Source organism: Cydia strobilella, chromosome Z (genome assembly GCF_947568885.1).
Source record: "Cydia strobilella chromosome Z, ilCydStro3.1, whole genome shotgun sequence".
Classification (NCBI taxonomy): Eukaryota; Metazoa; Arthropoda; class Insecta; order Lepidoptera; family Tortricidae; genus Cydia; species Cydia strobilella.
In genome coordinates, this window is record NC_086068.1 from 14,179,840 (window position 1) to 14,194,576 (window position 14,737).

At 34.7% G+C, this 14,737-nt stretch overlaps 1 protein-coding gene across 1 annotated transcript in view; it reads right to left on the bottom strand.

The window, feature by feature from the left end:
- Positions 1–811: 811 nt before the first annotated feature.
- LOC134754481 (facilitated trehalose transporter Tret1-like) overlaps positions 812–14,737 on the bottom strand; it is a 75,141-nt gene continuing 61,215 nt past the window's right edge. Inside the window, exons 10-13 of the mRNA XM_063690814.1 lie at positions 5,479–5,586; positions 2,060–2,205; positions 1,353–1,473; positions 812–907 (exon numbers count right to left, since the gene is read on the bottom strand). Of these exons, the coding sequence (XP_063546884.1) occupies positions 827–907; positions 1,353–1,473; positions 2,060–2,205; positions 5,479–5,586 (456 nt within the window). The 3' untranslated portion in view covers positions 812–826. The remainder of the gene's footprint in view (positions 908–1,352; positions 1,474–2,059; positions 2,206–5,478; positions 5,587–14,737) is intronic.

Genomic DNA, 14,737 nt, shown 5'->3' on the forward strand with positions numbered 1-14,737 from the left:
TCGCCGCTGCACCGCGCACTATCTCTCCTGAACGATATATTGGACAGCGACAGAAAACTGGACATATTCCACACCGAAGCCAGTTTTATGAAAGCTAGTAACCGATACCTGGAGTCTGTAACGACACCGAGCTCAATTATCGTATCTATAGTTAGCATTTTAGCTATGTATGTTGAATAATCTCTCATTGTTAATATAATGTCACTCCTTTTAACATGTGTAGCTTGACTGTAAGTGTTAATTATAAGGAATAATAATAAATAATAATAGAAAGCGGCGCACACCTCTCGACACCCCTGAGCCGCTCACACCGGTGTTGCTCCTGGTCGTCTTCACGACGGCAGTTTCAGGGGCCCATCTAGTCAGCGGCAAGTCACCACCTGCCTCGATAACGTGTATTAACATTGTTATGGCAGGTGTCCGGAGTTCTTTACAATAGCCCAGTCTCATTGTCCACCCAAACTTCAATCCATAGACCGGTATACTGTTCACTTTTTCTGCAATAGTCCCAATGCCTGCTGCGACCGGTTCATGGGTGTCCATTGTTGCGCCTGTGAACGGGTTCCAGCAGGCGTTCTACATGACATTAAAGCTCTCCAAGGGGCCTCTACGTGTTGGATCTATATCCCCACGCAAGCCTATCAAAAGACCGGGATTTATAGGCCCGTGATATCCAAGGAGATACAAATAATAATAATAAATAATAATATGAAAACCCGAGAGTTTATAACGGAGATACAAATAATAATAAAAACTAAACCGATGAGGCTTAAATTTCTGTAATCTCAATAAAAATAATGTCTACAACTAATACAATTATTATGACCTACATATGCGTATCATCGCCCTCAAACGTTGGATTGCTGGCACCTTTGAGATGAGACATTGACACTTCCTTCGTTTTTTTCTGAAACAAAATTATATTCTCGAGATATTCAGGTATGGTATGGTAATAAGTGTCTAACTGAAGATGAATATAGCATAGTTGAGATGAGGATTTGAAATTATGAATTTCTGCTCTACAGACAACTCAGAATTACCTAGGTAATTTTGAAATTCACTCTGCGCCATCGAACATCACATGTTAATCAAAGATTTCAAAAGTAAGGATAGGCATTTTCATATAATGCCAAGCGAACATGTGCACCAACGATAATGCGTACAAACGCCATTTGTGCACCAATGAAGTAGCCCACTTCGTAGTGTTCATAAGGGCCCGTCTTTACAACATAATAATAAGTGATATTAATACTACTCATAAACTTATAAGTCAATGATACTAATACACATCATGATCACATAATACATGTAGGTATCTACAACGAATAGATATGTAAAGATTATCCACTTACCGGAGGTTTATACACCTCGTTGCCAAGCTTCTTAATTCCTGCGAAGTGATTTTCTATATCACCCAACTCTTTTCCTTCAGTTTCCGGCAGAATAAAATACAACACCAAACACCCAGTTAAGCTGAAAATAAAAACAACTAGGTAAAGTTAAGGTGGGCTTCGCTGGTAAGTTTTCGTACATTTTTACTTTGGAATGTTACTCATTTTATATAGCATCGGTATGTTCAGTATACTCGTAAGACGTGCCAATAACAGTCAATTACTTGTTAAACATATAGCAGGAGTTATAATAAGTTTACTTAGTGTAATGAAAAAAATAAAATACCTACAAAATATACACACTACTATGTGAACCATAAGCTTTGAAGACCATTTTAAACCATCAACATACTTAGTAGAAATGATATGTATACCCGTAAAATTTGTATAAGTTACCTACCGACTATTTTGCGAAAAAAACATTCGGCCTGCAAGCTTAATCACTACATAGTATAAAACAAAGTCGCTTCCTGCTGTCTGTCTGTCCCTATGTATGCGTGTTATCCCTATTATGCTGATGTGTTTTTTTTAAATAGATAGAGTGATTTAAGAGGAAGGTTTATATGTATAATACATCAGCATTGCACCCGTGCGAAGCCGGGGCGGGTCGCTAGTAGTTCGTATACTAACTTCCAAGTCTCTTGCAGACGTTATGTGACAAAACTTACGTTACTGCACCATAGAGGCCATACGTGCCACGAATTGATATGTTGTCCAATAAGGCAACATACAACCTGTTGGTTAGAAAGCCGAAGATGTAGCCGACGCCACTGGCGAGGCCGGCGCCTCCTGATCGCGTCTTTGCGCTAAATACCTAGACATCAAAATCGAATGTCACACAAAAAGTACAAAAGACAATCACAATTTTTTATCGTCAAATAATAATTATAATATGTATGACTGTTCCGTATCCGTATCCGTACACAGAACATTCAAATGGTGTTCCGGAAATAACAGACCGCGAGCAAAGGAGCTAATTTCGTCGTCAATGCGTCTTGGTTGAAAATTTGGAAGATGATAGTTCTTATACTTATGCTATTATGAATGAAAAAAATTGTTACCCGGCTGTATTGCCCGGGACCCTATTGGTCATGGAAATATGTACCTGGCTCGCGGTCTATTACATAAGAGAGATGGGATAGTTTAAGCAGTGCGGCAAGTTGGATAATGGCATTATATAATGGGTAGGTATAATACGTAGGTGTAGACCTACACCACCTGTACATCATAGGAAACCAACCCCTGTGGAATTTAATTTTCATTTCTCATGCTCTGAAAGAGGGTCATTGTTGTTCTAAAAGGTGTGCAGATAATGATACGTGTCTGCACTAGAGCATTTTACGTTCGAAGTACGATTTTTTTGACGATAAGCAATGAAATCTTGAGTTTAAATGGATTTGTTATACAATTTCCGTTCTGATATTTGACTCCCCATTCCATAAACAACTCAGAATAATGACTAAAGCAAAGAAGCCGGGCAAAAATAAAAGCTTGGTAAAAGATATCGTATTCACAACACGCTATTACTTTTTGTCTATGAGTGAGTGAGACAACAATCCGCAAGTTTTTTCGTTTTTTTCAGTATTGTCATAAGATGAACTGAGGGAAATGTCAAATGGTCCTATGTAGTTCTATAATATAATCCAGCCAAATAAAATATATGTTCGTTGTTTCACAGGTAGGTGTCAACTGTAACAACTTGACATGGTCGTATTATTTTAGTTGAAATATTTCGGGAATTTCAGCGGTCATCTTGGTTTATTTTAATTATATTGTTGTTATTCCTGAAAGATTGTTGGAAAACGTGCTGAGTTTTTATTTGTAATGGTTTGAAGTTCCCTTTGTGATAATGTCTTTTGTTCAATTTTGAAGAAATTAATTTATAGGACCTGACCCTAAACATAGAAATCGATATGTTGTTTATGTAATTATTACTTGCATTCAAGTATATATAGATTTTTGCATATATTTTCGAACTTTTCTGCTAAGTATGAAAGGTTATATTTTTGGCATAGTGATGTATCGACCTCAGATCAATAACCTATCGACATTTACAGCTTTCTTATAGTTTGGCCCAGGACTGTCTCATTTTAATTGATGAGTACAGTCAAAGTCTCAAAAATATGTGTACGCTCAGACAATAAAATCGTGTTCACATATTTTGAAGCCATTTGTCTAAATCGATATTTTTGCCTTCGACTGTACCTATAGTTTTCTTTGTTCTTACTTACTGACAGATTGTGTTTGCCAGACTATAGTTTAATACTAAAAACCGGTCAAGTGCGGGTCGGACGCGCGCACCAAGGGGACCGTACTTTTTAGTATTTGTTGTTATAGCGGCAACAGAAATACATCATCTGTGAAAATTTCAACTGTCTATCACGGTTCATGAGATCAGCCTGGTGACAGACAGACGGACAGCGAAGTATTAGTAATAGGGTCCCGTTTTTACCCTTTGGGTACGGAACCCTAATAAAAAAGACATTAATGATCATTGATGAATGTTCCTTTTATTAATATTGTTGGTCACAAAACTCAACTTTTTATTTCAGATTTCCAAAGGACGAGGAATAGGGGATATTACTGCAATGTTCTGCCACCAGAGTGCAGCACTAGCTTTTTTAGTGCACCGTAGAATAACTTATTCATACTGTACCTTTAACAGGTTTTTGACAAGTTTTCAGGGGACCTACCGGAAAACTCGAATCCGAAATTTCGTTATCTAGCTGCCTCTTTATTGCTCGAATACGCAAGAGTGACAGAGATGTTAGATAGCGAAAGTTCGATTTTCTTGTTTCGCGATAGACCCTCAGATTGTGATAGTGGCGCCACCTACGCCGAATTTCGCGTAATATTCCCTATTATTAAATAAAAAATATATATTACACGAACGTTTTTTTTTTTTTCATTTCCTATTTGGTACAGTCAGCTGCAGAGAAAAGGTACCCCACGTCCATACTAATTTACAGAACTTTGTATGCAGGGAGGGTGCCTTTTCTCTGCAGCTGACTGTACATGACTAGAAACTATACTTAGTCTTTTAGCATTAGAAAAAACGGTAAACCATTTCCACGTGTCTTTTTATTGACAAGTTTTTTTATAAATATAGCAATATTTTACTTATGAAAGCAAAAGTATGTAAATGATCGTATATTATATTTGTTGTGACTTATTTTCAAAGTGTTTTTCGATAGAACGACACGTTAAGATCGCTCGCCTTCTTTCTAATGATAAAAAAACGAGAGGTATAGTTAGACGGTTCTGAGTGGTAGACTGCAAATGAGATAAAAGCTATATGAGGTACATGCATTAATCCTCATATCAGGCGGCTCTTTGATTCCAAGGATTGCATAATTTTTATACTTTTTAATGATTTTTAGAATATGAAAATTATAAAAAGTATAAAAGTTATGCAATCCTTGTATTCAACGCATTTCATTTCATTTTATTTCAACGAGCCGCCTGCTACAGATTTCTTGAAATTGCCGCGTTTTTTCAGGTTTAACTTTCATTAGCCAGACTATTATCAATTTGCCAATTTCGTGATTATTCTTTTACACGGCACATAAACTTATGCATAATTTATCGATATAAAAAGTCGACACAGTTACATCCCTAGCAAATTATCAAACTTATGACACCGTACGTAAATGAGAAATAACAAGCATATATGCATCTCTTTTCGGCACATTATCTAATTCGTAAGGAAGTAAAGTACGGGTATACATATTTGCGAAGCATTTTTGCCCGACTTCTATGCTTTAGTCATTATTCTGAGATAAACAACGATACTTTTGCCTAAATTGTTAATTGAAAGTTCCCTCAAGAAATACTATAAAATTTATACTTTACCAATGTTTTTAAAAAAACACATGCATTTTAGTTTCCTTGTATTCGAAATGAAAAGTAGAGTGTTTATTAACTCGGGTGTAAGGCATCAATTCAGGAATGATTGCCTTTCATCCCTTGGTTAACAATCTAATATACCAGCTCATCCTATTTCATAATTTTATTTTAATACCTAGACTAGATAATGTAGTTATAACAAATTATAGATCAAATCAAGGAAAGGATTAAATTACATTACCTCACCAATAAGAATCCAAGGCAGTAACCTGATCCCCGTGTGTGTGATGAAGGCCAGCATCAAAAGGAGGCTTGTGGGAATCCACGAGTAGCCCGAAATTATACTTTTCTGAAATCACAGTATCCCATTCAGCAAGATAAAGAAATAGGTACAGTCACCTGAAATAATATGTTACACAACGAAGGCCGCAAAAATATATCTACATACTTATAAGTACGTCATTATATGTACATACTCGTACTTTTTGCTATCCTCAAGAATAATTTGTCAAGGAACTTCGTGTCATATCTACGTTCAGTACCAAAGAGTAAGGTAATAAGTACTTCCAGTTTCATGCTAATATTGGCTGAATCTTGGAATACTTAGTAAAACCGGCCAAGTGCGAGTCGGACGGAAGGGTTCCGTACATGGGCGTACCAAGAATTTTTCAGGGGTGGGGCAGAAGTACGAGTAAATAAACTAAGTAGTAGGAAATTAAGAATTATTTTTAGGGTTCCGTACCCAAAGGGTAAAAACGAGACCCTATTATGAAGAATCCGTCACCAGGCTGTATCTCATGAACCGTGATAGCTAGATAGCTATAACAACATACTAAAAATAGAATAAAATAAATATTTAAGTGGGGCTCCCATTCAACAAACGTGATTTTTTTGCCGTTTTTTTTTTCGTAATGGTAGGTAACCCTTCGTGCGCGTGTATGATTTTGCACTTGGCCGGTTTTTTTATTGACTGATGCCTGATACCTACACCTTATTTCAATAATAACCTGCGGGGGTTCAGGCGAAATCCAGCTAACATTTCGTAGCTAGTATATGATTATTTATTTTGTCAATGTCATTAAATTCACTTTGTCTAAAAATTCTTCGGGTCAGAGAGCAGGGTGGTGCAACTGCCCCACCGTGGGTACGCCTATGGTTTCGTACCATTATGCAAAAAACGGCAAAAAAATCACCATTGTTGTACGGGAGCCCCACTTAAATATTTATTTTATTCTGTTTTTAGTACGTGTTGTTATAGCGGCAACAGAAATACATCATCTGTGAAAATTTAGCTATAATAAAGCTATAACGGTTCATGAGATACAGCCTGGTGACAGACGGACGGACAAACAGACAGACGGACGGACAGCGGAGTCTTAGTAATAGGGTCCCGTTTCTACCCTTTGGGTACGGAACCCTAAAAAAAGGGCTGCTAGCAAAATTAAGAAGTATCCTAAGACCATATTTTCGATACTCTTAGTGAATACTTGCAAACGTTTGTAAGTGTCGAATTGGGCGCATTATATAAGAGCGATTGCTCTTACTGTTATCTTATTACGTTCTTATGAAGATCAATTTTAATCTTACAGTACTCTTTCAATTACTGTTGTAATACCCAATAGTCTTACAAGTATCTTACACTGGCACGGTGTAAAGGGCAAAAGGTTTTTCAACGTTGGATAGTCTATGGCACTTCTGACTCAAGCATAAGAATTTTATCGATACGGTTTAGTCAATTATAAAAAATTTGAAAATAGAACTTCATACATTACGATAAGTGCAGGTCACCAACAGACAAGATGGGAAGACGACCTAAAACTCACAGTTGGACATCACTGGAGAAGAGTTGCATTGCACGTGACAGGTTCCAATGGAAAATGTTAGAGGAGGCCTATGCCAAGAGGCAAACTGAGCTTCGGGACATAATATAACAAACAAGAACATGCCTAGTACTCATACAAAGCAGAGAAGCTCAGAATAAAAGGCTTATTATTATTATTATTCAATTAGAAATCAACCTTATCGACAAGCGACAATGTGGTACCTTTTGATTGAAAACGTCACATATTTCTTGTTTAAGAGACAACAGGAGCTCAGTGAATTCTCAATTTTGAGATTTCAAAGTGATTATCGCCGTCGCGTTGACGGGGGCGGCGCCGCCATATTCCCGTGTGTGTGGTGCACGCACACAGACGCGCACGTCATTTGCGCTCGTGGACCTTATGCTTGCAAGTTGCAAGTCGCGTCGCGGCCCGCTATATAGGCATATCATAGGCTATAGGTACCTAGTTCTTACAAACTTTTTCTTCGGTTAATAACTCGTTAGCTTAGCTCGCTACCACCACTGAGCGTTTACTTATTTCCTGTTATTGTGATTTAACTTCTTGATTTTAGGTAGCTGAATTCAATATCCTTCTACAACCTGCAATCCAAATAACATTTAGACTTTTACAGGAGAGTAAAAAAACAATCATTTCTTTTCTGATTTCCGTGCGGAAAGTATCAACTTCCGACACGCTGTGCTATTAGTACCTACATTGTGCAACGAGGGGGGTAAGTGAGATTTTGTAAAGAAGGAGTTTACAATATTCTTACCCCCGGAGTAACACACAATGGTTTTCGTTACACTTGTGATGAAAAATTAAATTTTCAGGGAAATAATTATAAAATACGGTGACATTTCAAATATTCGTCCGCCATATTGTCATTTCTTGACAGGTTAGGCATCTAAGGCACAGACCTTCGGCATTCAGCCACGATTGAAAATTTTGTGTAAAAATATTTTAAATATTTTATTAATCCAATTAAATATTATAAACAAAAATACTAAATTATAATTGTCAGTATTTTAGAAGTAAAACTCCCTTACTCACCCTTATACTTTAAACAAAGTATTTTACTTATAACTTACTTGGTACGTACTTCGTATGAATTAGTGACATATCTAATTAAAACAAGAAAGGTATAACTCCCGCAGGAACAATATACGCCTTTTCCCTTCAGTACACCTGCATGAAATAAGATCTTTTCGAACAAGTGTGATGAAAAACAAATTTGCCGCTCTCCGGCTTCGTTGAATAGAAAAAAAGAAAGCCTCAGGTTAGATAAAATTATCATAACAAAGAAACATGTGACATGTGATATTTCTTACGTTGATGTAATTAATGAGGGCTATCGTTTTTTTGCTCAACAGTTGGCGCCTCTGTTGATGGTGGTCCAAAAGACTAAAGAACAGCTGTCAGTCATTGAAGTGACAAGTGACATTTGACATTTCGAACTATGGAAAAGACCACCATCTACACTAGCGCCCCTAGCGGCGAATTCATACGCGTTAGCCCTCATTATACAGTTTTATTAATGGTCCGTTTTTTATTTGTGAGTCAGATTTTAATAAAAATAGGTATGTTTGATTTGATAGCTCCTAATCATGGTCGGAATAAATATGAAACCCCAATTTGGGACAATAGTCTAGTCTACAAAACGTACAAGGTGGTGAAAATATAGTGTAAGCTGTTCCATAGAGTAACTTATACTAGTAGACCTGTACCAATAACTTCTGAGGTTATAAGAATATTAATGTTGCTTATTTTTTATATATAGTTTCCAGACCATATACTAAACCTAAAAATAATATTTTGTGTCATCCTAGGTATTTGCTTAGGTAGAAATTTAGGTATTTCTTTTTTCAATCAGCATTCTGTAAAAAAAATATTAGAGACGAAATTCTTTGTTTCCCTGTAAAGGCAAAGTGGCTTCCGACCTACACACGCATTTTGTGTCATTTTCATCCACGGGTATAATGGCATTTAATAAATACCTAATATTGATCCTAAAACGCCTAAAAAAATATTAGAGTCGGTAAGTGAAGTGTTGTACTTTACAGAACATTGTTATATGTTATTCAAACAAATCTGTGTCAAATTCATCCACCGCTTTTATTTAAAAAAAAATTTTTTCTAATTAACACCCTGTATCTGCCACAAAAAAAAATTCATGTTATTAAGTTTACGTCTACAATATTATAATACCACATTGAGACATCATTCATAATTTGGGTCATTTTGATCCACGGTTTTTTTACTATCTGGCAAAATAAAACTCAATTGAGCAAGAAGGGCGTGCGCGGGGAAGGGTACCTACGCGGGTGGGGTGCTTATTATACTTGCCGTAATATCAGCTTGCGACTGAGATCTTAATACTATCTCCTTTACCCTTGTTAAGACCAACCAAGAGTGAAAGAGATGGCATTATGAGCTGTCTCGCCACTTAGTTTTCCGATACAGTGTATTTATTTCATTCGGAGGCATAATTACATTGTCTTATCAATCTTACCGTAGTAGGTATATAAATATAATTAAAAATAAACTGTAGGCTGCACTCCTCATACTGACCAACATTTGTGACGTTCCTAATCAAAAGGTACCACTTTCTCTGACAGGTTATTTGTATAAAGATATAATCAAATTTCGTCTTTATGGTAAACGACAGTGCTACCTACCTTTTGATTGAGAATGTCACATCAGCGACTTAAAAATTACTTTTGTTTCGATTTTTAGTAGACTTTTTAAGTTTATTTTAAGACGCAATTTATTGTGATTTTTGTTATGTTTAAGCGTGGCAAGCAACATTAATTACAATGATGATGATGTTCATTAAATACAATATTTTTTCATACTATACTGAACTGTCACCCTATACATGAGAATGAACAGCGCCCTCTTGACAATGATCATATATTACTGGTCAGGCTTTAATATGTGTCATAATTTAGTAAAGTCCCCTTTGTGGATTCTAAGTTTCCGAGTTACAGCAGTTTAGTGAAAGCGTTTTTTTTTTAAATATAAATTAAGGGTTGAATAAAGAGAAAAGAAAATTTGATTATTTTTGCGCTACGACGCACGGTTTAGGAGATATAGCCCTATAAAGTTTTTTTTATTGTTTTTTTTCTTTTTTTCTTTTTTACATTGTGTTTTTTGTATATTACTTTGGGGTTTCATAAAGGGGAACGAAAATTTAATTATTTTTGCGCTACGACGCATGGTTTAGGAGATCAAGCCCTATAAAAAAAAATCTTTTTTTTGCGTTTTTTTTGTATAAATTAATGGTAACATAAAGGGGACCGAAAAGTTGATTATTTTTGCGCTACGACGCACGGTTTAGGAGATACAGCCCTATATAGATTTTTTTCTTTTTCTTTTTTACGTTTTTAAATCTTAATTAAGGGCTTCTTAAGGGGAACGAAAATTTGAATATTTTTCGCTACCATGCACGGTTTAGGAGATACATCCCTTAAGTTTTTTTTGTTGTTTTTTTTTTCTTTTTTTTGTCATTGCGTTTTTTGTTATTACTTTGGGGTTTCATAAAAGGGAACGAAAATATTATTATTTTTGCGCTACGACACACGGTTTAGGAGATACAGTCCTAAAATGATTTTTTTTCTCTTTTTCTTTTTTGCGTTTTTAAATCTTAATTAGGGGCTTCTTAAAGGGGAACGGATATTGATTATTTTGCGCTACGATGCACGGTTTAGGAGATACAGCCCTATAAAGTTTTTTGTTATTATTTTTTTCTTTTTTTTTCTTGTGTTTTTATATATTATTTTGGTGCTCCATAAAGGGGAACGAAAATTTTATTATTTTTGCGCTACGACGCATGGTTTAGGAGATACAGCCCTATAAAGATTTTTTTTTTAAATTTTGCGTTTTTTTAAATATAAATTATGGGTTGCATAAAGGGGAACGAAAATTTTATTATTTTTGCGGTACCACGCACGGTTTAGGAGATACAGCTCTACAAAGTTTTTTTCCTGGTTTTTTTTGTTTTTTTTTTTTAAGTATTAATTACGGGTTTCTTAAAGGGTTTTTTTTTTATTATTTTTGCGCTACGACGCATGCTTTAAGAGATACAGCCCTATAATGATTTTTTTAATTTTTTTTTGCGTTTTTTTAAAATATAAATTATGAGTTGCATAAAGGGGAACGAAAATTTTATTATTTTTGCGCCACCACGCACGGTTTAGGAGATATTATATCTATATATATATATAGCTATAATAGCTCTATAAAGTTTTTTCCTGGTTTTTTTTAAGTTTTAATTAAGGGTTTCTTAAGGGGAACGAAAATTTGATTATTTTTGTGCTACGATGCACGGTTTAGGAGATGCAGCCCTATAAAGATTTTTTTGTTGTTTTTTTTTTCATTGTGTTTTTTGTATATTACTTTGGGGTTCCGTATAGGGGAACGAAAATTTTGTTATTTTTGCGCTACCACGCACGGTTTAGGAGATATAGCTCTATAAAGATTTTTTCCTGTTTTTTTTTGTTTTTGTTTTTTTAAGTATTAATTAAGGGTTTCTTAAAGGGGAACGAAAAATTGATTATTTTTGCGCTACGATGCACGATTTAGGAGATGCAGCCCTATAAAGATTTTTTTTTTGTTTTTTTTTTCATTGTGTTTTTTGTATATTAGTTTGGGGTTCCACAAAGGGGAACGAAAATTTGATTATTTTTGCGCTACGACGGTTTAGGAGATACAGCCCTATAAAGTTTTTTTTGTTTTTTTTTAAAGGTGTTTTTTTGTATATTACTTTGGGGTTCCGTAAAGGGGAACGAACATTTTATTATTTTTGCGCTACGACGCACGGTTTAGGAGATACAGCCCTAAAATGATTTTTTTCCTCTTTTTCTTTTTTGCGTTTTTCAATCTTAATTAGGGGTTTCTTAAAAGGGTTTTTTTTTTAATTATTTTTGCGCTACGATGCACGGTGTAGGAGATACAGCCCTATAAAGTTTTTTTGTTATTTTTTTTCTTTTTTTTTCATTGTGTTTTTAGTATATTACTTTGGGGCTTCATAAAGGGAAACGAAATTTTTATTATTTTTGCGCTACGACGCATGCTTTAAGAGATACAGCCCTATAATGATTTTTTTAATTTTTTTTTGCGTTTTTTTTAAATATAAATTATGAGTTGCATAAAGGGGAACGAAACTTTTATTATTTTTGCGCCACCACGCACGGTTTAGGAGATATTATATCTATATATATATAGCTATAATAGCTCTATAAAGTTTTTTTCCTGGTTTTTTTGTAAAGTTTTAATTAAGGGTTTCTTAAGGGGAACGAAAATTTGATTATTTATGTGCTACGATGCACGGTTTAGGAGATGCAGCCCTATAAAGATTTTTTTGTTGTTTTTTTTCATTGTGTTTTTTGTATATTACTTTGGGGTTCCGTATAGGGGAACGAAAATTTTGTTATTTTTGCGCTACCACGCACGGTTTAGGAGATATAGCTCTATAAAGATTTTTTCCTGTTTTTTTTGTTTTTTTTTTTTTAAGTATTAATTAAGGGTTTCTTAAAGGGGAACGAAAAATTGATTATTTTTGCGCTACGATGCACGATTTAGGAGATGCAGCCCTATAAAGATTTTTTTTTGTTTTTTTTTTCATTGTGTTTTTTGTATATTAGTTAGGGGTTCCATAAAGGGGAACGAAAATTTGATTATTTTTGCGCTACGACGGTTTAGGAGATACAGCCCTAAAAAGTTTTTTTTTTTTTTTATTATTGCGTTTTTTTTAAATATAAATTAATGGTTACATAAACGGGACCGAAACGTTTATTTTTGCGCTACGACGCACGGTTTAGGAGATACAGCCCTATAAAGATTTTTTCCTCTTTTTTTTCTTTTTTGCGTTTTTAAATCTTAATTAGGGGCTTCTTAAAGGGGAGCGAAAATTTGATTATTTTTGCGCTACGATGCACGATTTAGGAGATACAGCTAATACAGCCCTATAAAGATTTTGTTTCTTTTTTTCATTGTATTTTTCATGTATTACTTTTGGGTTACATAAAGGGGAACGTAAATTTTATTATTTTTGCGCTACGACGCATGGTTTAGGAGATACAGTCCTATATTTTTTTTTACAATGCATGTGCTCGAAAAGTGCGTTTCCTACGGAGCCATATCGTGCGGAAAGTACTGTTTTTCCGCACTAGTGCTTTTTGTTTTCAATTTTTTTTTACAGTACATATGGTGCTACTTTCTCGCACTAGTGCGGAAAAGAGCACTTACCGTGCATATGTCGAAAGTTTAAAGGGCCATATGTACTGTAAAACGTACGATACACGTGCGAATAGGCAATTCGCAACTCGTGTCGATTTAAAACACTCCTTTTAATAATTAAACTTATTTGCCATGATATGTTTTTTTATTTACGCGCACAATGCATAGTAAAACATTGTATGATACACGTGCGTAAAGATGATTTCCGCACTTGTTGCATAAATAGCAATTTTTTTTTATCAAAGAATGAAAGAAAGTCACGGTATTAATAACCAAATTTTACTTTAGTGGTACCTTTTCCCTATCACTCTCACAAATGTATGTGGCGTTCACGTAAACGCGATATTTTTAAGATTTCCCTGCGCAATGTTGCCAGCTCGCTCGCAAATCAAACATGTACTTACAGTTCTTTTGCATAATGGTGACATTGTACAATATCTATAAGTTTTAAATAGGTAAAAGATAATTCGACGCATTCTTTGCTTGCTTGTTGCTTGTTGTTGTGTTGTTTGCGTAACTTCTTTGAATAAGTTGCGTTAATTTGGCGCACAGGCGAAGTAAACATGCGTTACGTACGGCAAGGTCACGCCGCGGCCCCACCCTGCACGGCCTCCGTTGCCCATTCAGACCGCCCGCTAGCTTCGTTTGAACGCAAATAATATTTTTGTAATATTTGTTTATGCAGTGGATGCAAGTGACACAAACTCATACATCTTATTTATCCCGCATTTCAAATTAATAAGATGTAAACTCTAATATCTTTAATATTCTTTTGTAACGGTGACAGCCTGTTACAACAAAATCATCAAATATCTTATAAAGCTATGCCTTGATAAGACACAAAATCATTTAATGGACCTATTTAAACGATTAAATTCGACCTAAGTAATTTTTTTTAACTCTAATTTTTTTTTGTGTCATTTAGAATATTATGACATAGTATCAGATTGCAGTGGACGTAATTGACACAAACTATGTTTTCACACTAAAAACACTATCCTAAATGCAACACAGTTACATGTTTTCTCTCGAATATTTTTTTCTCCAAAATAATTCAAAATAAAAAATAATTACCACAAAATAACAAATTACTAGAAAAGCAAATTATATATATGACACAAAACAAAATGTAAGATTTACATCTTAACAAAGTATTCATAAGCGAAAACAGAATTGACTTTAATATTTTTATAACCTAGGGGTCAAAATATAGCCAGCGGTACAGGTCTATAGAGCGGTACTGTCATAGTAAATTTTGTAACCCCAGTAAATTCACTGCCATCTGTCGACACACTTTAAAACTAAAAATTAAGATTTATAAAAATACGATAAAATGTATTTAAATATGGATAAATGATTTTTTTTATTTGCATTAATTATTTTTATGATTTTGACCCATGTTCTTTCACTGATATGCGTTAAAATTGTTAAATAACAAAC